The sequence below is a fragment of the Lampetra planeri genome, chromosome 64 (genome assembly GCF_965212315.1).
Source record: "Lampetra planeri chromosome 64, kcLamPlan1.2.h2, whole genome shotgun sequence".
NCBI classification, from domain to species: Eukaryota; Metazoa; Chordata; class Hyperoartia; order Petromyzontiformes; family Petromyzontidae; genus Lampetra; species Lampetra planeri.
In genome coordinates, this window is record NC_136170.1 from 2,103,823 (window position 1) to 2,130,610 (window position 26,788).

At 51.5% G+C, this 26,788-nt stretch overlaps 1 protein-coding gene across 1 annotated transcript in view; it reads left to right on the plus strand.

The window, feature by feature from the left end:
* The window catches only part of ZFC3H1 (zinc finger C3H1-type containing), a 55,247-nt gene that overhangs the window by 5,428 nt on the left and 23,031 nt on the right, over positions 1 to 26,788 (plus strand). Inside the window, 16 exon segments of the mRNA XM_078619733.1 lie at positions 44 to 126; positions 1,390 to 1,428; positions 3,961 to 4,273; positions 6,527 to 6,834; positions 8,085 to 8,208; positions 9,260 to 9,366; positions 9,649 to 9,867; positions 10,481 to 10,822; positions 12,465 to 12,611; positions 13,948 to 14,069; positions 15,018 to 15,164; positions 16,290 to 16,464; positions 21,948 to 22,115; positions 22,888 to 23,901; positions 24,956 to 25,068; positions 25,951 to 26,082. Of these exon segments, the coding sequence (XP_078475859.1) occupies positions 44 to 126; positions 1,390 to 1,428; positions 3,961 to 4,273; positions 6,527 to 6,834; positions 8,085 to 8,208; positions 9,260 to 9,366; positions 9,649 to 9,867; positions 10,481 to 10,822; positions 12,465 to 12,611; positions 13,948 to 14,069; positions 15,018 to 15,164; positions 16,290 to 16,464; positions 21,948 to 22,115; positions 22,888 to 23,901; positions 24,956 to 25,068; positions 25,951 to 26,082 (3,553 nt within the window).

A 26,788-nucleotide genomic window follows, 5' to 3' on the forward strand; every position in this document is an offset into this window, starting at 1 on the left:
ATCCATAGCGATGAGTGATGGTGTGTGTGTGTGTTGTGTATAGGCTCTAGCAGCAAACTTTGCCAGGCAGCAGAGTCCAGCCATTCCTCCTGCAGCAGCAAGACCCCCGACTCCTCGCCAGACCTGGTCAGTTACCGAAATGTGCGTGCGAGCCTCCCCACGCACGCACACTCCTGGAGCCCTTAGCCCGAAATGGCTTATCGGTACCACCCAGGGTGGCAAATGCTGCCAATTATTTTCTGGAAGAATTGTATGTCTCGATCGCAACTGTGTACTATGAATTTCGATCGGATCACCCCAATGATCCGATCGAAATTCAGGATTTCGATTGGATCATGGGGGGGGCGGGGGGTGCACGTGCCACCCCACTCCCCGCATGTGAGAGTCGGATGTTTGCTATTTATGTAAACCATCTGCGAATGTTGATAGGGCTAGCGGAGCGTATAAATCTGGGTGTATAAAACAACTTTTTTATGTTACCAGGTAAGGCTCCACTGAGCTATGTAGCTCTTTTTCAGAAGCAACCTGGCCACAAATGATAGCTCAGCGAAGTGGCTTATCATGTGGAAATGTATAGCAGTCGAATACTCAACGCTCGACGTCGATTCTAAACGCAGAGGGTGAAACCGGAGGACCCGGAGAAAAGTCCACACGACGACAGGGAGACGATACAAACGCCAAATATCCAGGTGTAGAGTTGTGTAATTCATCTTCTTGGTTCTTTCGGTAAAGTCACGTAGAAGGGAAATAATAAAATAATTAAAATAAAACATAATAAAATAAAATAATTCTCACGACGTTTCGGCTACAACGCAAGCAGCCGTCTTCACCTGAAGACGGCTGCTTGCGTTGTAGCCGGCTGCTTGCGTTGTAGCCGAAACGTCGTGAGAATTATTTTATTTTATTAAGTTTTATTTTTATTATTTTATTACTTCCCTTCTACGTGACTTTACCGAAAGAACCAAGAAGATGAATCCCTGCAGTCACGAAAGCTTTAAATCGAAAAGTTGTGTAATTATCGAGGAGCACACAGCGTCAGGGTTGGGATTGAACCCCACAACCTGTGTATACCAGGCGAGGTGGTTAATATTTCGCCACCGCAGCATTTTCGAGAATGAGACGGACAAAATTCGAGCGAGACGCAAGCGGGATGAAAATTGCGGCCCGGAATCTTGACGTTTCGTGGAATCGCTGGGGATGTGAAAATTCTCTCGCGCATTTGTATTTTGCACGGGGTGGGAGCGGGGCGGGGGGGGATATCTCTGGTTATCTCTGGTTCCTCACTTCGGCTTCAGGAATCATGAGCCGTGTCATCGATGCCGAGATCATCACGGCCAGCGCTGTGTTGATGCCTCCGCACGTTCCCTTTTGCTTCCTTCCTTCTGCTAGATCCTGCAGCAGTTGTACAGTGGACGGCCTGCCCCGAAGGTTGGCTCTTAACATTCAAGCTTTGCAGCAGTTGTGTGGCAGTGGCTTTTGTGGTCTTACGGTTGTACGATATTGGCACAGAGGGGGGGGGGCATGGTGGGCAAAGAAAATCGCGAATTTTGAGTGAAGTCTATCAGAGCAGGGAAATCGTCGTGGGATTAAAGTTCTTTTTTAAATCCTTTATATTAAGTTCACTTGCTTGCGTTCTTGCCTGCTTGCTTGCTTACTTACGACCGTGCAAATCTTTCGGTCGTTTTTTAACCCACTTCCCGTGATCCAATCGAGCTGACATTTTGCACACAGACTCGTTGTGCGTGACAATTAATTTTCGTGAAAATTTTTTTCCTAAATTTTACACTGTTTAGGGAAAACTTTTTAAATATTTAATTACCAATTGCTTAATGCTGGCAGACAATCATCTGACCAATAGGTGGCAGCCATCTCAAGCCAGAGGACGAGATGACTCTAGCCGCCACGCATATAAAGGATTTAGAGTGGAAAAACTTTGTTTTTACGGGTTGATTTTTGTTTTGATCGCCTTTCAAAATGCCCCACGTTTCAGCGCTTGGTGCCACGGCAGCAATCGCGTGGGGGGAGGAGGGAGGTAGAGGGGAGGATGTACCAATGTCAACCAGGAAACCTGTATTTCGAGTTTGCTTTTCTCATAAGTTCTAGCAAAATCCCAAAAAAAAAATACAACCCCCACCCCAGAAATGAAGAAAATTTACCAAAAATTTGCCGGAATCAGAATCCTATTTATTTATTTATCCTGGAGAAATCCGATGAGAGCTAGAAAGCTCTTTTTTCACAGTTATCCACTCGGTTTAATTTCTGTTTACGTTTAAACGGTGATGTTACCGTATTTAAAAATGTACAAGTAAACTGGTATTTAATTTGTAATGTATACAGCTAACTTTTAGCTGGGCCACCGCCCACCCCTTGTTCCGTGACCTTTCTATAGATCATTGGTTTATATTTTCCCCCACAGACCTTGGCAAAAAAAAAATATTCGTGGCTTGAGTTCACTCAATCAGCGGTTGAATCAGAAATGCCTCGTCCGTCAAACAGCCCGTGTAGGGCGTGAGTCGGATCCACTCTTTGTGTTTTGATTCTGCTCATAATAAAAGTTTCTCCATGGTTACATTGCGTATATCATAATGCCGTCGTTAACCTGCCGCCTAGCCGACACAGACCAATCAGTGAGGTTTGTCGCGTCAACAAAACGCGCCAATTAGTTACCACTTCAGCGCACACGGGTTGTGTGCTGGAGCGTGAACCCCACAACATTTACAAACGAAACTTTTATGATGAATATGATATCGGTTGCGAAAGCCTCCGTGTCAAATTTGATTCCGTGCCCCTCTACTCTTTGCCACGATGCACTCGCCGCGGCGATAACCTTTGTGTCACGTTTGTGAGCAAAGGTCGAGAGGTCGTGACGGCCAATGCCCGTCGAAGCTTACTGTGCCCTCCTCGTCCATCGCTTCTTTCCTCCGCCGGATGCCACAGCTGTTGAAACTTTAGTTTCGTTATTGTTGCCACGCTTGCTTAACCTAGAAAAGCCTTTCTTGAGAGGCACGCGACTTTTTCTCGGGAGGGTCCTGCCAAGTTTCCGGTGGATGATTGCTGCTGTGTTTATCATTGAGTAATTTGCATATTCTCTTTTGCAAATTATGCAAATCTTGACCGCGGCACTGGCGTGCAACAACCTGCTACTCGCGGGATCTTTAACGTCCACAGTCGTATTTTGACGCGTAGTGGTATTTTTACGCAAAGTGGTTTTTTCATAGTTCGTGCTGCACCACCACCGCAGTAATAGCCAGGACCGTCTGCTGGGATCGGAGCCGCGTAACCGTCCACTTGACTTTTTCAAGGACCCCCCCCCCCCCCCGCCGTCTGGCTTTATCGCTGTAGGCCTTTTCCCCTCGGTCGCCAACCTCGTCACAGTGGCGAGATGTTAACTCCCTCGCCTGGTATGCAGGAGGTCGTTGGTTCGATCCGGACCCTGCCACCTGTATATTTGGGGTTTGCATGTGTTCTCTCTCTCCTCCCGTTGTCGCGTGGATTTTTCTCGGGGTATTCCGGTTTTTCCCTCCACATTTCGAAACATGCGTTTGGAGTATTTGGCTGCTGCGATCAATTTCCACGCGATACGTTGAGCTATCTATCATTCGTCGCCACGTCGCATCCAGCACCAGATGTCATTGGTTCGATATCCTGCCGTGGCAGCTGAAACAACAGTGCTAATTTCATATATATCCCCCCCGTCCACCACCACCACCTGTGTGTGCCCAGCATTATAAATGATTGCACCACAACAGTTGTGCAATCGGCTGATCACGTGGGGTGCGTTAAATTGTGGGTGTCTCAGCGTGACGTAGGCCTCTAAACACTTGTTGGGGGGACAGCCCTTCCCCCAGCAATTTCGCGAGCGAGTGAATCGCCAGGCTTGCGTGCCTTCACTTCGTATTAACACGAGCGTTTCCGTTGCCCCCACCACCCCCCTCCACCTCCTCTCGCACGCGTCCACAGCTCCCCGACGGCGCGGGCAAGGAGAACGAAGAGGAGGAGGAGGAGGATGAGGAGGAGCTGCAGCTTCGGCTGCTCGCTCTCAAGTCCGCCAGCCACAAGTGGCAGCAGAAGGAGCGGCAGGTTCTGCAGTCGAGCCGCGAGAAGCAGGCGCAGCCACGCGCGCCGACGGCCAAATCAAGGACGGCTCCGGCGAAGTCCAGGAGCTCCGGCGCGACGACGTCCAGGCCATCGGCATCGCGGGGGGCGCAAGCCAAGCCCAGGGCTACCCCGGCCAGGAGGAGGCCCAGCCCAGCTCCTCGCACCACCCGCACGAGTGAGCACGGCGTTCAACTTCCCTGGCGAGCTGCGCAACCCGTGCCGGTGTGCCCGGGGGGGGCGTTAGCGCGGCACCGGTGGTGTTTTTTTTTTTTTTCCGCCGGATGTTTTTGCCGAGCCTAGCGGTGATACCGCGCTGCTGGGCTTCGCAAGAGGGGACCCCTATGTAGGCGCAAACGATGAACTATGTTTCTAGATTTGAAGCTTCTTTCGTGACTGCAAAGATTCGTACTCGTAGGTTTTTTCGGTAAAGTCACGTAGGTAAAAATATATAATAACAATAAAAATAATAGAAACAAAATAATAAATCCCGACGTTTTGGAGGCAACACAAGTCTCTGTCATCAGGTGGGACCGTCACAGCTAAATTTACTGTATCATATTACTGTATCACTTGATACAGTAAATTTAGCTGTGACGATCCCACCTGATGACGCAAACTCCAAATACACAGCAGCAGGCGTCAGGGTCGGGATCGAACCCACGACCTCCTGTATACCAGGCGAGATGGTTAACATCTCTTAGCCACTGTGATGATGATGAGAGCGACACGGAAACTCCAAATATACAGCAGCAGGCGTCCGGGCGGTTGTGGCTTCTATGCCAGTGAGACACGGCTCTGGTCTTGCAGCCGAAAACAACCAGTTGCCTGCCGAGCCGTGCTGGACTGGCTCTGTTGTAGGTAGTGTCTATTACAAGATGAAATGCGTTCGCAGCGTGTTTTTACTGCAATCGACTCGTAAGGTTCATTCCTTTCCTCAGAAGCTAAAAACAAGCCTGGGCGTCACGCACTCGCACAACTGGTTTAACCAGCCCAGCGTTCGCTGTCTTGTTTCCGAAATCGGCGATATTCAAATGCCGCATTCTGTGGCAAGGCATAAACCAGAGCGCAAATTCCGATCGTCCTCACGGCGACTTTTTGGCTTAACCATCGAACAAAGGCGGTCACCGCATTGCGTGCTTTCGGATGAGCTTCTGCAGCCGTCTGGAACGCTCTTCTGATATTAGGAAGGCACTGGGAGCCATGCACTTTGAAATCATGATCTAGATAGCAAAACGAATTTCCTTAACTGCTTTATGTGTGTAGTTTGTTGTCCTTCCCCTGCACCTCCGATTAGAACAGTTAGCTACGTACAGTGAGTAACAAGTTCAGCATACATAAAAAAGACAAAGATTCCCCATATAGCCTTAACAGACTGTTGGGGCAAGTGCGGTTAGCGAGCACCTATGAAGGCCGGCATGGCACGAGGGGTGGGTGGCCAACACCACTCCCGGCCGCCTTTGTCTCCCTAGTGGCAATGTTTACCCACTGCACAAGGTACCCATTTGAGGTTGAGTCGACCTAGGGGAGGCCCAGGACCAGTTCGGATAATCGTTCCTGGTGTTGGCCGTGAGTGGGAATCAAACTCTGGTCGCCGTGTTCATAGCGCGGCGCGTTAACCACGACACGACCGCTCCCCACTATACACACGCACATACGACTGCTTTTGGTCCCTTTCTGAAGTGGCACGCCTCGTGTGGTCACGGGCCGTTTGAAACCCAGTCGTGGGCCATTTAACCTTGGCGGATAAATTGCACTCCGATGTAACATTCACTCTCTTAGAAATATTTCTCGTTTCGGCCCTGCGCGCTGGCGTGGGCGTGTGAGCCACGTGAAACGATCGTCGCTGGCCACACCCGCCCATGTTCTGGCAGGCCTGCGCGCGAACTTGAGCGCTTTATTTATTTAAGTATGCCACGGTGGCGAGATGTTATCTTCCTTACTCTTTGTTTTTTTCGGTAAAGTCACGTAGGTATAAAATCAAATAGATCACGACGTTTCGGGCGCAAAAAAAGCATCCATCGGGTGGGACAGCGTGGCCTGCTGCTTGAGGCAGACTGTTTTAAAAGGTCTCCTCGACGAAGACCGCTCTCCTATCTTACAGTTACATGCCAATTTCTCACATTAACATCACTAGCCCCGGCCACTTCTTTATAACCCTTGGGCTACACCCATTTTAAACCTTTTAAAACAGTCTGCCTCAGCTGCAAACCACGCTTTCCTACCTGATGATGGACGCTTGTGTTGCGCCAGAAACGTCGTGATTTATTTTATTCTATTTTCTACCTACGTGACTTTAACGAAAGAACCAAGAAGATGAATCCCTGCAGTCACGAAAGCTTCAAATCATACTTATTTTACCAGACAAATATTCAGATTCCGTTCCCTACCCCCCTCCGCCCCCCCCCCCCTGATCTCCACTCCTCGCCAGCGCCGCGATCCACGGCGCCTCCGCGCCCCAGCGCGCGATCCTCCGCCGCCACCGCCGCCGCCGCAGCAGGGCGCACGCGGACCTGGCAGGGGCGGCAGGAGGTGATTGCGGCGGCGGCGAGGAGGAGGCGACGCGACAACGAAGAGGCCGAGCGCCGGCGGCAGGAGGCCGACGAGATCCGGCGCATCCGGGAGCTGCCCAGCACCGAGGAGCAATACGTGCGCTTCATGAAGATTCTGGGCGACCGCGGCGGCGCTGGCGGCGTTTCGGCCGCCTCTCCCGGCGTCGCGGGCACCGGCGGCGGAAAGGTGGGTGTGGTGCGCGTCGCCGGTGCCATTTTCGCCACGCCCGGGAATTTTTTTTCGCCGCCCGTCTTGTCTTGGGCAGAGGTCGGCAAACTGCCGCGGCTCTTCAAGGACTGCAGCGGCGGCTCTTGACATTCATTCGGTAAAGTCGCGTAGAAGGGAAATCATTTATTGTTTTATATCTTTATTATTTTATTGTTTACCTTCTACGTGACTTTGCCGAAAGAACCAAGAATATGAATCCCTGCAGTCACGAAAGCTTTAAATCAAACAATGGGTGGTCTTGTTGTTTTGGTTTGCCGACCCCTGACCATGGAGTCTCCAGTTGACCATGGGAGTCCAGTTTACCATGGGCAGTGGTCGGAGACCTGCGGCTGAGGACCCGCACACATCTCTCTCAGGAACTGCTGTTTCGCGACGTTATTTATCAAGGACCACCATCTCGTATTCACCACGTGCATTGCTGCTCTTGAAAGGCTGGAGTATTTTTTTTACTAATTCGAGAACAAATCGCTCCTCTTGGTTGTTTTGGCTGCCGACGACCCCCAGAGGTCGCAAACGGGTTTTGATTCCTTACCCGTACCCGGCCGCACCAGGGTCGCAAACGGGTACCCGTACCCTACCCGATACCCGGCTACCCGTACCCGACCGGGTACGGGTAGGGAATGGGTATCCGAGTACCCGATTGCGACCTCTGGTTGATTCTAGGAACTTGAATTGTGAGAAGAGACAAGACGTTGGGAAATGAGTGACAAACGGTTACTCACCAGTGACTCACAGCCTACCCGTACCTGTACCCGGCCGCACCAGGGTCGCAAACGGGTACCCGTACCTGGCTGGGTACGGGTAGCCGGGTATCGGGTAGGGTACGGGTATCGGGTACCCGGTTGCGACCTCTGACGACCCCCCTCCCCCTGGTCTCAGGGACGTTTCACGCGTATCAAATTCGCCTACTTTGTAACGAAGTGAGAAACGCACTGGGTTGTCTTCCGGTTCGTTCTCCCATCGTCCGCGCACGCACGCGTCGAGTTCGAGCGCCTGACTCCAGGGGGCCTGGCAACCCACGTCCTTACAGCGACGTAATTTCACTCGGCCTCAAGACGAGAGATCACTTGAGCACGGCAATCCATGCGGAAGACCTCCGGGGGGGGGGGACGACCCCCTGTGGGTTTTCGCGTGAGACGCCGAGGTTGAGTTGACGCTTGCCAAACCGTGGGATTGACTGGTCACTTCCCCTACCCCCACCACCCAAGGCCGGAGACGTGGAGCAGAGGAGGCCGCGGGAACGGCGCGTGTCGGAGCTTCGGGCGAACCTTTTCCAGCACGACAACTACGAGGAGGTTGCTATGGAGGTGGATAGCGAGAGCAACTCGCCCAGTAAGCACCGCGATCGCCCCTCCTATCATCGTAATTGTCGCTTAACCCCGTCACCGTTCCGATGATGTACGTCTACCCCAGAAAAAAAATATGATAATTGGTTGTTTACCCTTTTATCTGGCAACAAAACTGACACCTTTTTTTTTACAAGGAGTCATGTTTGCATAGACCACAATACCTGTGGTCTATGCAAACAAAAAACATAACTCTGACAATGTATGCACTGTCCTTGAAGTTGATTGGTCCACACCCGAGACACCTTTCCTTAGAGCCTAGTCTCACATGGTGTTGGACCAGAAAGGAAAGGAAAAATGTAACGAAATAACTTTATCGGTACCGAGGCTCCCACAAAGTCACGCGTGGAGGGGGTATGTCACAGTTTGGCGCCAGCTGTCGTAGAGTGCGTTCGTGTCGCTACGGTTCTCTGCGGCGAGTAACAACGTCTTTAAAAGCAGCGACGCCTCTGAATAAAATGAAGGCTGAACCGCTTGCAACGTTCCGAGATTCAGCAGTGAACGAGGACACCCACCCCGCAACCTGCAGACGTCTTGGAACTTGAAAGGGGTTAATCGTCATGCCACGCTTTCTATGCAGTACATCTCGGGGCGCAATGCAGCGGACTTGGCTAACAGGGCGGACCCCGAGTGGCAGTTGCTCCTGTGCGGCACAAGCAAACTTGCCACTAATTTAATCAAATTTTAGATTGTTGTCGGCACCCGTGGACTTTGCACTTATTTTTTTTTAAATAACAGCTTTAGCGTAAAAATGTCAAGCGAATGGCGTGTTGTATTTACGGTTAATAGACCCGCAGTATTGACCAGGGCTGCTGCCGGGTTTGAACCACTCTAACGTCTGCAACAGCAAGCGGAAAATGCGCCACCGCTTGCCCCCGTGTCAGAGGTTTCGTCAACGCGCAGGGTTGCGCTGACGGTTCAGTGAACGAGCGAGTCATTGGGTGAGTGTGTGAGTGGGTGGGTCAGGGAGTGAAGGGGAGTGTGTGTGCATGCATGGGAATGATTGAATTGCTAAATTAAACCATAAATGATGTCAGTGCCCGTGTTTGCAGTGGTGTCCCCGCAACCCTTTGCCGTACACGGGGAAGGACTGTCATCCCTGGGCCTTCCCGTGCAGGCCTTCACGCCACACAGCCTGCTGCAGGTGAGACTAAAAGATGGACACGGATCCCCGTATAGCCTGTAACAGCACTGCTGGGGCAAGTGCTGTTAGCGAGTAGCACCTGTGAATGTATGCGGAAGACCTCCGGTGGGGGGGGGTACCCCTTGTGGGTTTTCGCGTGAGACACCGAGGTTGAGTTGGTGCTTGCCAACCGTGGGATTGACTGGTCACTTCCCCTACCCCCACCCCCCCAGGGGGGGGAGCGGAGCGTCGCTACGCGCCCGTTGTGTTTGACACCCTCGATCTTAACCCTCCGTCGATCAGGTGTCGTCCTTCGCGGAGGCGGCAGCGGTCACGAGACTCGTGGAGGCCGCCCTGCCGGGTCCCGTGCCCCCCGAGCCCTGCGAGCCCCCTCCCCTGCCCCCCGGGGAGCCCGAACAACCCCCGAAGCCCCCCTTCGAGGACGAAGCGGAGGAGGAAGAGATGCTGCTGCGGGAGGAGCTGCTCAAGTCCATTCAGATCAAGCGTGTGACCAAGCCAGAGGTGTGTAGACGCCCCCCTCCCTCGCGCTGAATACCAACGTTTTATTTTACCGTGGTGATTTTTATCGGGTAAGGCCGCCCCCCCACCACTGAGCCCATTAGCTTCTTTTGCAAAAGCGACCTTGTCACAAATGTTGGCTCAACGAAGTGTCTTCTTGGTTCTTTCGGTAAAGTCACGTAGAAGGGAAATAATAAAATAATAAAAATAAAACATAATAAAATAATTCTCAGGACGGCTGCTTGCGTTGTAGCCGAAACGTCGTGAGAATTATTTTATTATGTTTTATTTTATTATTTCCCTTCTACGAGACTTTACCGAAAGAACCAAGAAGATGAATCCCTGCAGTCACGAAAGATTTAAATCGAAACTCAACGAAGTGGTTCATCGTGTGGACGTTTATAGCAGCCACATACTCTAAAACGCGCGATTCTAAATGTGGAGGGAATAACCGTAGGAGCCGGAGAATAATCCACGCGGCCACGGGGGGAACACGCGTACTCCAAATGTACAGGCGTCAAGAGTCGGGTTCGAACCCACGACCTCCTGTGTACACCAGCGGCAGGGCAGTTAGCATGGCGTCCCAAATGCTGATCAATGCGGCATCGTTTTACAGAAGGAAGAGGCGGACTCGGAGGTTGCTCCCGAGAAGACATCGTCACCACCGCCACCACCGTTGCCGCCACCACCACCGCCACCACCGATGCTGCTGTCCGTGCTGGCGACGTCCACGCCGATCAACAGAAACGGCATGGACGCCGCGCCCCGTTCGGCCGCGACGCAATCGCCCCTCCCCTCGACCGCTTCCCCCACCGCCGCCACCGCAGCCAGCGTCGGCGTCACCGCCGCCGTTACCGCCGCCGTCACCACAGCCGTTACCACGACCGCCGCCGCGGGTGGCGGTGGCAGCTCACGGCTGCAGCAGCGAATCCCGCCCGCCAAGCGACCCAAGATCACGGTACGGAGCCGCGTCGTCGTCGTCGGTGGTGACGGTGCTTTGTCGTTGGTGTGCTGTGAAAGTTGAACGTGGACACCCAACGGCTCGTGTTCGATGAACGTGCCTCCCGTAGAAGGGGGGGAGCCCCTTCGAGAGCCCCTCCCCCGAGTGGTAGTTGGCCTACTCTTCCACGCAGGCCACGTACGTCCCGAAAGAAGTGGGAGTACTCACACTTTACCCCACCACCGCATGCGATGCTTGCGCTCGATTAACCGTGGTGAGGTGAGCCCCATTTATTACACGCTTTCATTTAACTCTGTTGTCGTCGTCGTTGTTGTATCGTCAAATCTTCTAACTCAATTTTAACCCACTTCCCAATGTGGTATCGACTGCAAACGTGGTATACTTGTGTCATACTGATGACGATACTATATTCTATCATAAAAAAATATATTTATTTTTTTAACATTCTTTTTTTCATGTTATGTTTTGGCTTGGGTGTAATTGTCCACGCTCAACTGACGTTGGCTGTACTTGGCCACGGCCCCTTACGTTATGGCAAGCTTCGAACCTACTTCCTGGAGTTGTGGAGTTCTTCCATTACTAGTATATTTCATGAAAGCGTGTTTAAAAAAAAGTTTTTTAAAATATTACTTATCCTGCTGGCTTCAGGAGTAACCCCTGGTGCTTGTCTGAAATACTGCTGGAAAATGACTGGTGCGGAGGCAGTGGTGTCACTGTGTTCCACGCTTGTAGATACAGACTCGCATAGCCTTACGTGGAAGACCCGGCAAGGCCTCTACTTAGCTATTAGTTTATTTTTCAGAAGGGACTCTGCCACTAATGATAGCTCAACGAGAAGTGGTCTAAACGCGCGATGTTCATTCTAAACGTGAAGGGAAAAACCGGAGGACCCGGAGAAAAATCCACGTGACCACAGGGAGAGAAATAGACACGCAAACTCCAAATAAACAGCAGACGTCAGGGTCTGGATCGAACCCACGGCCTCCTGTGTACCAGGCGAGGTAGTTAACAACTCCTAGCCACCGTGATGATGATGAGAGAGAGAGACACACAAAACTCCAAATATACAGCAGCAGGCGTCGGGATGGAACCCACGGCCTCCTTGTACACCAGGCGAGGTAGTTAACATCTCCTAGCCACCGTGATGATGATAATGAGAGAAAGAGACACGCAAACTCCAATTAAACAGCAGACGTCAGGGTCTGGATCGAACCCACGGCCTCCTGTGTACCAGGCGAGGTAGTTAACAACTCCTAGCCACCGTGATGATGATGAGAGAGAGAGACACACAAAACTCCAAATATACAGCAGCAGGCGTCGGGATGGAACCCACGGCCTCCTTGTACACCAGGCGAGGTAGTTAACATCTCCTAGCCACCGTGATGATGATAATGAGAGAAAGAGACACGCAAACTCCAATTAAACAGCAGACGTCAGGGTCGGGATCGATCCCACGGCCTCCTGTATACCAGGCGAGGTAGTTAACAACTCGCCACGTTGGTCACTGGTGGCGAAAATCGAAGCGCTCGCGGCTCGTGATAGCCAGGTCACTTCTGAAGAAGAGCGACCGTAGCTCAGTGGTGGGCCTTGCTTGGTAAAAACATTGTTTGTTAATAGCTCCGTTGTTATGCGGTGTCAGCTTCCGCAGCACAAGTCGGTGGTGGTGAGCCTGGGCGGGGACTCGGACTCTGACACGGAGGGCGAGGCGGCGGCCGCCATCGGCTCACGGCTCCTCGGCACCGGCCTGCTGGAGATGATGATCAAGGAGGCGCGACGCACGGCCGACGTACGTGCGCTCGCACACGCACGTATTACCTGTCCAGCACGTACATACGGACGGGGCAGCGTGGCCTATTCGCCGAATGCCCGTTGTCGTCGATTTTGGTGGATCTCAACGGGGATGGATTGGACCTTGTGTAAGATGTACGATAGACGTGCCACGCACTCACCAATCTATTGGTACGAGTTAAGATGCTTTTAACGAATGATTTCTCTTCATTCTAGATTTAAAGTTTTCGTGACTGCAAGGATCCATCGTACTCTTTGGTTTTTTCGGTAAAGTCACGTTGCTTGTGTTGCTTTCCGAAACGTCGTGATTTAATTTACTTGTTAATTTATTTTAATTTTTACCTACGTGACTTTACAGAATAAACCAAAGAGAATTAATTCTCAGTCGGGGGTTTTTGTTGCTGTCAACCGTAGTGTTTGTTCTGCTGTTTGTCCGCGGTGACCCCGGCGCTCGTTACAGAATCTGAATATTGAATCTGGTACAATAAATATGGTTGAGCGTGCTGCCAAAGCCCATTACCAAACCACCACCCTGACCTTCGGACCATTGGCAAGTCGTGGAAGCTGTGGGTGGACGAGGGTGAATCGTCGCACTGCTCAGAATCAGAATATTTATTTACACTGCAGGAGAAATCTGATGAGCTATAAAGTTACTTTTCACAGACGTTCGGTAGGGGCACCGGGGTAAGAACGTTCCAACAACAAACGGAACAAAAACACTAAAGTAGTGAAAAGTACAATAAAGGTAAACAAATCGCCCAAACACATAAAACTAAACCATCCCCATCCCACCAGGCAAAGCCAAGTGAGGTATTAACTCCTTTGCCTGGTGACGCAATCCATACTCTTTGGTTCTTTCGGTAAAGTCACGGAGATATAAAATAAAAGAAATCACGACGTTTCGATTGCAACACAAGCAATCACCTGATGACGATGATGATGATTGCTTGTCTCGCGATCGAAACGTCGTGATTTGTTTAATTTAATTTCTAACTACGTGACTTTACCGAAAGAACCAAATAGTATGAGGCATTAACTAGCTTTTTAGAAGCGACCTGGCCACAAACGATTGCTCAACGAAGTGGCCCATCATTTGTGGACATTTATGGCACCGATATCTTTCAAATCTCAATGCATGCTTTTTACATGTGGAGGGGAAAAACCGGAGGACCCGGAGAAAAAAAAAAATCCACATGACCACGGGGAGAGAAACACGCAAAACTCTACATACACAGCAGATGTGTGAGGGTTTTGATCGAACCTACGACCTCCTGCATACCAGGCGAGGGAGTTAATATCTCGCCACCGCGACGCTGCCTTGTCTTTGTCCACAGGCAGCTAAACCCAAGCCCAAGTCGAACGCCGCGGAAGAGAACAGGGACCCCCAGAAGACGCCCGAGGCGATGCCGGATGCGCAGAAGCCGGAATACCGCCGGCTCCGGGATGAGATTATGAAGTAACGGAAACCCCTGCCCCCCCCTCCCCCCCCCCCCCCCTGTTCCAATCAACCCTCGTCGATCAACTGTTGCTGTCGCTTCGGCGAACGTCGTCGCTTGTCGTCGTCATCGTCGTTTTCACCGTTGCCAACCGTCGTCGCGGTCACGGTCATCGTCGTTACCGTCGCGACTTTCGACACGATCGCCGTCGTCGTCATGAGCCTGACGACGCCATCGTAACCACTGTCGCCATTACCAAATACCACCATCGTTGTTTTGTGTCATTACCAGCCCCATTGTGATTGTCGCCATCATCGACGTAATCGCCACGATCGCCGTTAATGTCACCACTGTCATCGTCGTCATCATCAGTTTAAATATTGACACCACAATCCTCAACAACGTCATCGGTGCGTTGTCGCAGCCAGACAGCGCCCAGAGTGGTCGCTGTCTGCAGAGATGTCTCCTCCGTCTGCCTGTCCATTCCCCTCCTCTACCTACACCACTGGGAGGGAGCTTGACCTCTTTGACCCCATCCAACTAAGTTTGAAAGAATTTGTGAAGTTAGCGCTGTCCGTCCCTCCGTCAATCAATCCACTGCAGGATGAAAGCCTCCCCCTCCCCCCCCACCTCATGCCATGTCAGCCTTGGGGGTTGTTCAACCGTAGGCCACCAAACTGGTGAAGAACCCGGATGCCACTCCCCCACTGATGTTAGCCGTTGTCAGGGTTCTTACTTGGAAAGGTTCCTAACTGAAGGGGCCTCTGGAGAGGGGGGGGGGTCTGACCTACCCTGCCGGTCGGTGCGGATCGCTAAAGGGGCTCAGGAATTGTTCACGGGAGATATCACGAGTCGCTGATGTAAGCCGTGGTCTCGGCATCAAAGATCAGTCGCCGGATTCATAGCGCAGCGTGCTGACCGCTGTCTGTCACCTGCCTGCCCTCTACCCCCCCCCATCTCTCACGTAGGCGCGAGCGACTGAGGCTGGGGGGCATGGAGACCATGCAGGGTTCCCCGGCCACATCGGACACCGACACGGAGCCGGGGGGCGGAGCGCAGAGCGCCGCGCTCAGCAGCACCATCGCCGACACGGAGACGCAGCTCGGCAGGCAGAGGTGTGTGGTGTGTGTGGTGTGTGTGGTGTGTGTGGTGTGTGTGTGGTGTGTGTGTGTGGTGTGTGTGGTGTGTGTGGTGTGTGTGGTGTGTGTGGTGTGTGTGGTGTGTGTGGTGTGTGTGGTGTGTGTGGTGTGTGTGGTGTGCGTGGTGTGCGTGGTGTGCGTGGGGGTGTGTGTGTGGTGTGCGGTGGTGTAGCGGTTAGCGCGCTGCGCTACGAACCTGGCGATCCGGGTTCGATTCCTGCTCACGGCCAACACCAGTGACGATTATTTGAACCGGTCCTGGGCCTCCCCTAGGTCGACTCAGCCTCGGTGTGTAAACATCGTCACTAGGGAGACAAAAGCGGCCGGGCGTGGTGCTGGCCACCCACCCCCTCGTGTGCCGTGCCGGCCTTCATAGGTGCTGCTCGCTAATAGCACTTGCCCCAACAGTCTGTTAAGGCTACACTGGGGATCTTTGGTGTGCACATGGCCTGGCACAAGCGTCGTCGTGGTGACGTCACCGCCACTTAGTGGCGAATGGCGGTTGTTGTAGTGTGGTGTGTTAAGTGCGATGGGTGCTGACACAGGGATGCAGCTCGAGAGGCAGAAGTGTGTGTGGTGTGTACGGTGTGTGCGGTGTGTGCCGACAGGTTGCAACGAGTCAGAGGTGTGTATGTGTGCGGAGGTGTAGCATGTGTGTTTGGCCGCTGTAACGGTTTGTGTATCAATCCTGCGCATGGACGGTGCCCATATCCTTTGTGAGCACCCTGAAAACGATTGTTTCAGGGCGCTTTATAAATTATTATTATTATTAATAATCGGCTCTGCGGGTGGAAGCGAGCGAGGCTAAGCGACGGCACGCATTTATCATCAACGGTCTTGTGCGGCTGGATTATTGTGTTCGTTGGCCTGGCCGGAATGGTGCTGCCCCCTTGGTTCGCCCAACGTGATCCGCACGGTTCAAACAAATCGCCCGAGTCGCCGGCATACGGCAGCAAGAGCAGTTTATGCAAATGCCGCACGCAAGACGTCGCACGTTTAGCGCAGCGCTCCTTCCCTCCCCGACTGCGCGCGACGAATGAACGCACGGGATGGTCTGGCCGCGCGCGAGTGTAGTTCCCTCCTCTTGCGTCGCGCTCGCAGACAGGCGCTGGCCAAGGACTCGTTGCTGCTGTCGCAGCTGGTGGCGCAGAAGGAGAAGAAGGCGGAGGGCGTCCGCCTGGCCGAGGTCAAAGCGTTGCGCCTGCGCGAGCAGCTGCGGGCCACGGAGACGGTGCTCTCGGCCAACTCGACGCTGATGCGCAAGATCGACGAGCAGGTGAGCGAGCGTCGGGTTTAAAAAAAAAAAAACGTTGAAAAAAATCGCGAGCGAAAATATCGTCGGGAAAATATCGTCGCGAAAATATCTGTCTACTTGACAGACCTGCTTCTCCACCTGAGGACGGCTGCTTGCGTCGTGAGAATTATTTTATTATGTTTTATTTTTATTATTTTATTATTTCCATTCTACGTGACTTTACCGAAAGAACCAAGAAGAGAAAAAAGACGCGAAAATATCGTCGCGAAAATATCGTCGCTCTACTCTTTTTGTTTCACCAGCTCAGGCCCACTGAGCTGTATTATAGCTCTGTTTTTTTTCAGAAGCGACCTGGGCCACAAATGGTGATAGCTAGACGACAGTAGCTTATCATCACGTGGTAAAGTTACACCGGCCCAAATACTCTTTAAACGCGTGACGTTGATTCTAAATGCGGAGGGAAAACACCGGAGGACCCGGAGAAAGTCCCACGCGACCGCAGGGAGAGAAACACGCAAACTCCAAATCTATACAGCAGGCGTCGGGGTCAGGGTCGGGATCGAACCAACGACTTCCTGTATACCATCTCCTAGCCACCGCAGTTCACCCGATTCGGGTCTGTGAGGATTGGCAAAAGTAAGGGGGTCCAGTGTGTCTGCAGATATCACGCCGCTCGGTTTAATCCCGCGGCGCTTTCGCGGCCAATATTATCTGTAATATTACGTAAGATATCACTTCAAATGTTATCTGCAACATAAACAAAGACCTTAATGTAAGTCTCAAAAACCTCTAGGGCACTTCCCGGCATGGTAGGCCGCTGTCGGTAGCCTAAAAGAGGCCTAGAAATAGGGTTTCGTTCCACCAAGTGGGGCACTACCTACTTTTTTAATATTTAACATCAGAAATATATAGAGATTCCTTAGGAAAAAGTTCTCCGCACACAACCTTGCAGTTTTTGAGAAAAATGATGCTAAAGGTGCCCATTTTGAAAAAAGGGAAACCATAGGGAATTTTGCACTTTTAAACCTGTTTATCATATAAACCCAAAAATGCAGAATTACCACTTGAAGTACAAAATAAACCAGTTTGAAATGTGTGATATACCTGAAGTTGCTATCTATGCACAGTAAACATGATAAGATTATCAAGAAAACTTCTGCTGTAGCATTAACATCCCAATTACTTCTCATTATGTTGTTCCAATTGAAAGGTAATATTTGAGGTAAAATCTGAATAACAAATATAATTAAGCCAAAATATTAAATATAAAAAAGCACTTTTCAAAATAACACATTTAATGGTGAATTGTCAATTCGCATACATGAGCAGCAACTGCACTACATATTCACAGCAATGACTATTGTAAGCAAGATTGAATTTTGATTGATTTATATTAAATATATATGTCCTATATTAATTTTATTATCATGTACACATCACTAAATATCAAGATCACTGTCCTCACTATCAGATTCACATGAAACAAATATCCTCAGTTAATCTCACATTGTCACAATGAACACGTTTACATAGGTCAGTGCAGGCCAGGTCAGCCTTGTGGCATGAGCACCTTCCACCTGGACAAGTACGAGACTTACACCCACAGTGGAGTGACCCCAAAATCTGTTGAGAAGCTGGATCTTTAGTCATCCATGATATGATGAGATCACTGGGAGATCACTGGGAGCATTTATAAAAGGATCCAATGCTCTCCTGTGGATTGCAGCTAGGTAGTTAGCACGCTTGAAGTGCTCTGTAAGTGCATCTTTTGTTGGAGGTAATGCCTGTTCGGAAGAGGACTGGACACAGAACCTATTGTATCTGGCCAAATTAACATCTGATACCTTTTCTCCATACAGCTCACACACAAAACGTTCTATGGTCACAAATGTGGTGCTGTCCATTTCAAATTGCCTCCCAAGAGCAACAAATACACTGATGTACTCTGCATTTCCAGACACTATATTTAGTGGTTTCTCTTTTCCTTTCCCATAAAAGGAACTAGTTGAGTCACAGCCAGTGAATGTGTGTAGTCCTATCAGTGCCGCTGTCAGTGAAGGACCCAAAGCAGAACCAATAGCCTGGAGATCGAACATTCTTTGCCTGTCTTTTGTTCCTGTCAGAAAGTCCATCTTTGCTGAGGGAAGCTTAGCCATCAGTGTCAGGACTCTGGATGATTATCTTATTATAAAGTTCACTCCAGGCATGTTTTGCATGAAGTAGGAGCCTCGTGTCAGCTTCTTCATGGTCACAAGTCAAAGATTCTACCTCTTTGACTAGACATAATGCCATCTTTAAGAGTGAGTTGATGACATACATTTCTGTGTGCCACAAAGATAGCTATGTCTTTTCCAGCTGCTTGTAAAGGCACAGTTCTCCATGTCTCAAAGAGAAAGTCTGTCATGGCTTTTTTATTTTCACCACTGGCTAGAAACTTGGTCTACTGACTTGGAGTCTTCTGCTTGATGCTGTATATTTGCAGTAATTGTTGTCCAGCAACAGCACATCTTGATCGTTTAGCATTTTTGATGCTTACTGCCGGGTAGTGATCAATGACAAAATCGACCCTTGGACAACTGAACTTTCTACCCATCTTAATCATAAGTTGAAGAAGATCATCAGCAAGCTCACCGAATGTGTCTGGTATATTCTTGAGACTCCTGATTAATGCCATGCCATCTATCAGTAGGGCACCATTATCACCAGCAGTCTTGTTCACATGACAGTCCTTGTTCTTTGATTCTAAACAAGCTAGAAAAGCAGCCTTATTTGTTTTGGCTAATGAACCATCAGTGCTTGCTAGCGGGGATGAGATATTGCCAAGTGAATATGTCAGAATCTCTTTCAAGTTTACAGACAGGGATTGACGTATCACTAACAGTCGTGCAAAGAGTCTCCTGTCCTTTTTTAGAATGACTTGATTTCCATCTTTTGTCTTGGATGATTTCTTCATTTGATCCCCAAACGTAGTGAGCTTCAAGGACTTTATTGGAGAGAAGAAGTCTGTTTTTGATGACTGGACTCGATCTTGGATGAAAAATTTCAGAGCTGTTTCACCTTCATCACAAGCACTTTGTATGTCATCTCTGACGGTCTTTGTAGCAACAACACCAGAGCTAACACATACAAGATCTTCACGAGGCAGCAAGGGATTGATCATAGACTCAACCGCTGAAACCAAAGATATAACAGCAGCATTGTCTTTTGCAATTCTTGTTGCATCCAACTCTTTATGACCCCTCTCTTCATGTTGCATTCCAGCCATCATTTCACACTGCCTTGTGATTGCAGAACGTTCAGGATGAGACAGTATCCACCGCTGGACGGCACCTCTGTTCAATGTTATCCCAGTTATGCCGCCTTTGGTCTTTGAATCACGGTTGCAGGTTTGTTCTATTGCTTGGTCACAAGCTATGGATGAGAACCTGTTAGCATCCTTACACTGTACTGTCCAGTTTCCTTTTGCAGTAACTTCTTCATAGCAGTGTGGTTGAGTCTTTGGAAGATTGATCATCTCGACCCAATATGCTGATAGGTACCTTGCATAATTTTGGCGGTCATATGCAAAATACAATGCCAGCATACGTCTCACTGTTGCTAAGTGAAGGCTCCAGTCAGAGCATTAGATAGGACATGTATATTTAAAGCCCTACCTTCTATAGAGAAATAATTTGATTATGGAATTACATTGCATTCACACGCAATATGTAAATGTAATTGGAGTGACCCCACAGATTTGTGAACAAACATTTTTTTGTACCTACCTATATGTTTTTCAGTTTTGCTGAGAAATCTTGTGTAATCTCGATAGCAAGATTTGTGGTATCAGACCTCAATTGCAATGCAGTCTTTCCCACGAATGTGTGTCAGAATGCTCTCATCTGATTTTATTTGAGCTGCCTCACGAAGAAGTCCTATATTAAAGATATGAAGAATAAATTATAAACCCAGTTGGCAATATATTAACTTGCATAACATTCAATTCAAGTGAGTAAACATACCTGTGTTAATCGAGCTTGATCGCCGCTATCAGATGAAGCTGCGCTGTTTAAGTCCTCCTCCATGTTTACATGTGCGTAGTGATATTGGCTTGATTTTGGCTCTGACCTACTTACATTTTCGATGCTGATTGGTTGAAAATCTAGCTCAACAGTTTTTTATGTCTCAATACGCAGTCAATATAGTGCGCCAATAAATTACACTTTTCTCATTAACTGCAGGATAATGCGTGGAGAACTTTTTGCTTGGATACCTTTTATTAACGTTGAACATATTGAGCAAAAGAAAAAGTAGTGCCCCGTTTGTCGGAACGAAACTGAACGATACAGCTCACGTACAGCGGCCTATGGTAGAAAGCTGACATTTGGTACATCGGCGTGTCTCGCTTCTGCAGTCATACCCCGATTTACGTCTTCCCCCTTGGTCGTTTCGCAAATACGTCGTCACTTTGACTCGCGACACGATGAGCATCGCCTCAAGCCCGCACTCAGGTCGCTGACAGCGGCGGCGTCCGTTCTTTCTCGTTATCCGTCGCCTATCGGCCTTCGCTTCCTCCACATGGCTTTGATTCACCTCACCCACCCACCTCACCTCACCTCACCCACCTCACCTCACCTCACCCACCTCACCCACCCCTCTCATCTCACCTCGCCTTACCCAACCCTCCCACCTCACCTCACTCACCTCACCCACCCCTCCCACCTCACCTCACCTCACCCAACCCTCCCACCTCACCTCACCCAACCCTCCCACCTCACCTCACCCACTCCTCTCACCTCACCCACCCCCCTCACCTCACCCACTCCTCTCACCTCACCTCACCCACCCCTCTCACCTCCTCTCACCCAACCCACCCCCCTCACCTCACCCAACCCTCCCACCTCACCTCACCCACCCCCCCTCACCTCACCCACTCCTCTCACCTCACCTCACCCACCCCTCTCACCTCCTCTCACCCAACCCTCCCACCTCACCTCACCCAACCCTCCCACCTCACCTCACCCACCCCCCTCACCTCACCCACTCCTCTCACCTCACCTCACCCACTCCTCTCACCTCACCCACCCCCCTCACCTCACCCACTCCTCTCACCTCACCTCACCCACCCCTCTCACCTCCTCTCACCCAACCCTCCCACCTCACCTCACTCAACCCTCCCACCTCCTCTCACCCACCCCTCCGACCTCACCCACCCCACCTCACCCACCCCCCTCACCTCACCCAACCCTCCCACCTCACCTCACCCAACCCTCCCCACCTCATCTCACCCAACTCTCCCACCTCACCCAATTCTTCCACCTCACCCAACTCTCCCACCTCACTCAACCCTCACCTCCCCTCACCCAACCGTCCCACCTCACCTCACCCTCCCACCTCACATCCACAAAGTAATCCGGGGGTGGTGGGGTCGCGGGGTGGGGGGTGGGTGCGGTAATACTGTGCCACATCAATCCGTCGCGTCGTATGTGCCCTTAATGAAAACCGTCGCCCCCCCCCCCCCCCAGGTGGATCGCATCAAGCAGCGGATGGACTCGAAGGCGTTTGTGGTGGGGCAGCTGGAGGAGGAGCTGGCTCGGGCCCGTGCCCTCGTCAGCAAGCACCTGGGCAAGGGGCTGCCGGTCGTCAGCGGTCTGGCGCGGCCACACGCCGGCGTCGGAGACGGAGGATTGCCAGTGAGTCGTCGTCGTTGTCGTCCTTGTGTGTGGGACCGGTGGTATTTTAATCATTTAAATTTAATGATTTAAATTACCACCAGTCTGGAACACTCTCCCCGCTACACATCCGACAAATGGAATCAATTAACTTATTCAAATCCGAACTAAAGGCTTATTTATTTGTCCAGGTACACGCTGGAAAATAGTCATTTATATGATGGTCCATATAAAGAAGACGGGGACATAGACGTTTCAGCGTCATACAGTACAACGATGTATTTGTCTGCGGCACCCTCTGCTGCCGACGGCGCCCCGCACACCGTTCCATTGATGGCGGTCGAGCGCTCTTCAGGGCTCCCAACCCTCCTTGGCTTGGGAGCCTCGACTAGATGGGGGGTGCATTCTGGGTGATTTGGGTCATCGGTGACGGTACACCCCCCCCTCCACACACACACACCTCCATAATGTCTCTCTGGGGGGGGTCACTGCCCCGTATCGAACTGTCTGATCATTTTCTTGATTCTTTCGGTAAAGTCACGTAGAAGGGAAATAATAAAGTAATAAAAATAAAACATACTAAAATAATATAATATAATTTTTATTACTTCCCTTCTACGTGACTTTACCGAAAGAACCAAGAAGATGAATCCCTGCAGTCACGAAAGCTTTAAATCGAAATGTCTGATCATTGCGGCCGCTCGTGTGGGGTCACCAGCGATGCCGTCGCGATCCTTGCGGGAGTGGAGCGGCGGTGTAACTGTCCGGGTGCCCCTCCCCTCCCCCCGCGCAGGTGAGCAAGCGCGTGAAGCTGGACCCGGCCCTCGGGGGCGGCCCCGGCAACCTCCGGCAGGAGTTTATCGCGCGCGAGAAGCTCCGCTTGCAGGGCCTGGAGCAGGAGTACGCCGAGAAGATCCGGCGTCTCAAGGCGGCGCAGAGCGGCGGTGGCCCGGCACGGCCGAAGACCGGCGCGGCGGTTGCCGCTGCGGCCACCGCCGCCGCCGTCGCCGAAGTGGCGGCGGTCGTCAAAATCGCCGCAGTCGTCAAAATCGCCGCGGTCACCGAAATCGCCGCAGTCGCCGCCACCGAGGCGCAGAAGAAAGCGCCGCAAGGTGGCGGCAGGTCGCGCGGCGCGCGGCGCAGCGGGCAGTCGCTGTCGACGCCGCCGGCCGCGCCCACCGTCAGCCAACCGTCGCTGCACGACCTCTCGCAGGACAAGCTCACGTTCGGTCCCGTCGAGGAGGGGGACGCCGACGACGCGGCGGTGCAGGCGACACCGGCACCAGCACCGGCGGCGGCGGGCGAGCGGTCGGGGCCTCCGACTTCCCCGAGCGCGACCACGCCGCGCCGGCTCTCCCTGACGGGCGGCGGCCTCGTCACGCGACCCAACCTGCCCGGGGCGGACGGCCTGTCGGGCAAGGACGCGCCGACTAGCCGGCCCGGCAAGGACGCGACGCCAAGCCGGCTCCGCGGTGGCCCGGAGGCCACGGCCGTCGGGGCCGCTAGGACCGGGCGCGGCTCTGTGGCTGCGGCGCCGGAGGTCGAGGTTTCCCGGCCGCCGGTGACGAGGTCCAGCAAGCGCCGGAGAGGGGCGGCCGCGGCCCGGGGCGTGGGACGCGGGCGAGCCAAGGGCGCGGGCGCGGCGGAGAAGAGCGCCGGTGCCGGTGGCGGCAAGGCGGTGGCAGGGGGAGACCTGGGACTGCTGGCCCAGGCCGAGGCCGAGGCCCAGGGCCTTGAGCTGGAGGCGGTGCTCGCTCAGTTCTCGAGGATGCTGCTGCCGGCGGAGGGGCTGACGAGCAGCGAGGAGGTGAAAGTCCCCCGCAGCGAGGCCCAACGCCTCGTCGGTTTAAACGCTGACGTGTTGGCGAAACAAACAGACCTGTTGCTTTGTGCGGGCCGCGGTGGCTAGGAGATGTTAACTACCTCGCCTGGTATACAGGAGGTCGTGGGTTCCATCCAGACCCTGACGCCTCCTGCTGTATATTTGGAGTTTGCGTCTCTCATCATTATCATCATCACGGTGGCTAGGAGATGTTAACTACCTCGCGTGGTATACAGGAGGTCGTGGGTTCGATTCACACCCTGATGCCTCCTGCTGTATATTTGGAGTTTGCGTGTTTCTCTCCCCGTGGTCACGTGGATTTTTGTCCGGGTCCTCCGGTTTTTCCCCTCCACATTTAGAATGTTTGGCTGCTATAAGTTTCCACGTGATAAGCCACTTCGTTGAGCTATCATTTGTGGCCAGGTTTTTTTTCTGACCTTACCTGGTAAAATAAAAAAAAAATTTGTTTAGTTTAAATCACAACTGTGGCTCTCAAACTCATTGTAGCGAGATGGGAGGAAGGTGTTCAGATTTCTTTGCGTAAAAAGTGCATCCAATTAAAAAAAAAAACCCATTCATTAGCGTCCGCCCAGCGTGTAGCGTGTATGCAGAACGCCTGGTATCATGATAATTGTTTTTTTACCCTTCTATCTGGCAACAAAACTGACACTTTTTTTACATAGAACACAATACCTGCAGTCATAATGCAAACCAAAAACATAACTCTGATAATGTATGCACTGTCCTTGAAGTTGATTGGTCCACACCCGAGACAGCTTTCCTTAGAGCCTAGTCTCACATGGTGTTGGACCAGATGACGCCAAAAGGCGCACAACTCAAAGACAATGCACCATCAGAGTATGAGAGCTCAGGGGTAAGCATATTTTTACTGGCAAATGAGGTTCCAATGGTGCGTGGTATCATATCCGCTGCGTCTTTTCATCCGCTCGCGTTTCGCGTCGCCTCCGCCGTTAACAGTGACAGGGTCGTTACGATCGCTCCGTGTTGTTCACCGCTCGCCCCCCTCCCGCCTCGTCAGGATGTGGTGACGGGCGTTGACCTGGTGCGCCTGCCTCGCCCGGCCGTCCGGGACTCTGTGGCCGAACCGTTTGGGCCCTACAAGAGCCCACTGCTCGCGTTCAAGACCTACAGGTGGGTCCGCACCGCCACCGTGCTCAATCGGCCCTGGCTTCTTCCCCTAAGCCTCCTACTACGTGTTAAACGCATCTATGCGTGGGTGTCTTGTTTATGTGTTCTAGATTTGAAGCTTTAGTGACTGCAAGGATTCATATTCTTAGGTTTTTTCGGTAAAGTCACGTAGGTAAAAAATTTAAATTATGTATCGAGTACAGCAATCGTGCTGTGACGGTTCCACCTGAAGACGGAAGCTTGTGTTGCCTCCGAAACGTCGTGATTTTTATTTTACTTTTTTAAATTTTTGTTTGTGTATGTGCTAGTAATGCGTGCGTCTGTGTTTGTACGCATGTCCGTGTGTGTGTGTCTGCTGCGTGCCTCTGTGCATCTTAGTTTTGCGTACGTCTGTCAATTTGAGTGCACTCCTGTGTTGTGTGTGTGTGTATGTGTTAGTGTTGTGTTTGTTTGGCCTGGCACAAGCGTCGTGGTGACGTCACCGCCACTTAGTGGCGAATGGCGGTTGTTGTTGTTGTGTTCTGTTTGTGTCCAGGCGTGTCTGTGGCGTTGATGCGGAGGGCGGTTAGTGTAGCAGCGTTTACCGCGCTGCCTTACGAACTCGGCCCCTTCCGAGTTCACTTCCAGCTCACGGCCACCAACACCAGTGACGGTTGTCTGAACTGGGGCTCCCCTAGGTCGACTCGGCCTCAAACGAGTACCTGGCGGTGTGTGCAAGCATCGCCACTGGGGAGACAAAGGCGGCCGGGCGTGGTGCCGGCCACCCCGCCCCCCTCGCGTGCCGTGCCGACCTTCGTAGTTGCTGTTGCGCAACAATGCTCGCCCCGAAAGTCTGCTGAGGCTACACGGTGGGGCGGGGAATCTTTGTCTCCGTTGGGTGTTTAGGTTCAGCACGTACTTCCGCACCAAGGAGCAGCTGCTGCTGAGTTCCCCGTCCTTCAGCAACAAGGTGGAGCCGCGCTGGAGCTTCTGCCACTTCGAGCTCACGGGGACGTGCAATGACGAGGACTGCCCCTGGTGAGACGCGAGATGGCAGAACACGCGACGGCTCTCTCCAGTAGTAATAGGTTTTTAAATCCTTTATATTAAGTTCGCTTGCCTGCTTGCTTGCGCGCTTACGACGGTGCAAATCTTTCGGTCGTTTTTTAACCCACTTCCCGTGATCCAATCGAGCTGACATTTTGCACACAGACTCGTTGTGCGTGACAATTTATTTTCGTGAAATTTTTTTCCATAACTTTACACTTTTTAGGAATTTTTTTTTTATATTTAATTACCAATTGCTTAATGGTGGCAGGCAATCATCTGACCCATAGGTGGCAGCCATCTCAAGCCAGAGGACGAGAGGACTCTAGCCGCCACGCATATAAAGGATTTATAGTGAAAAACGTTGTTTTTACGGGTTAATTTTTTACCCTTTCAACTAGAACAAAAACTGACACCTTTATACAAGGCAACAAACAGCGTCTGAATGTACCATTCAGACGCTGTCTCCCTGACAGACCTGGTGTTTACCTCAGGACGGCTGCTTGCGTTGTGGCCGAAACGTCGTGAGAATTATTTTATTATGTTTTATTTTTATTATTTTATTACTTCCCTTCTACGTGACTTTACTGAAAGAACCAAGAAGATGAATCCCTGCAGTCACGAAAGCTTTAAATCGAAACGAGGCATCATGTTTGCAATAACCACAACACAAGCAGTCAAAATGCATCATCTGGTC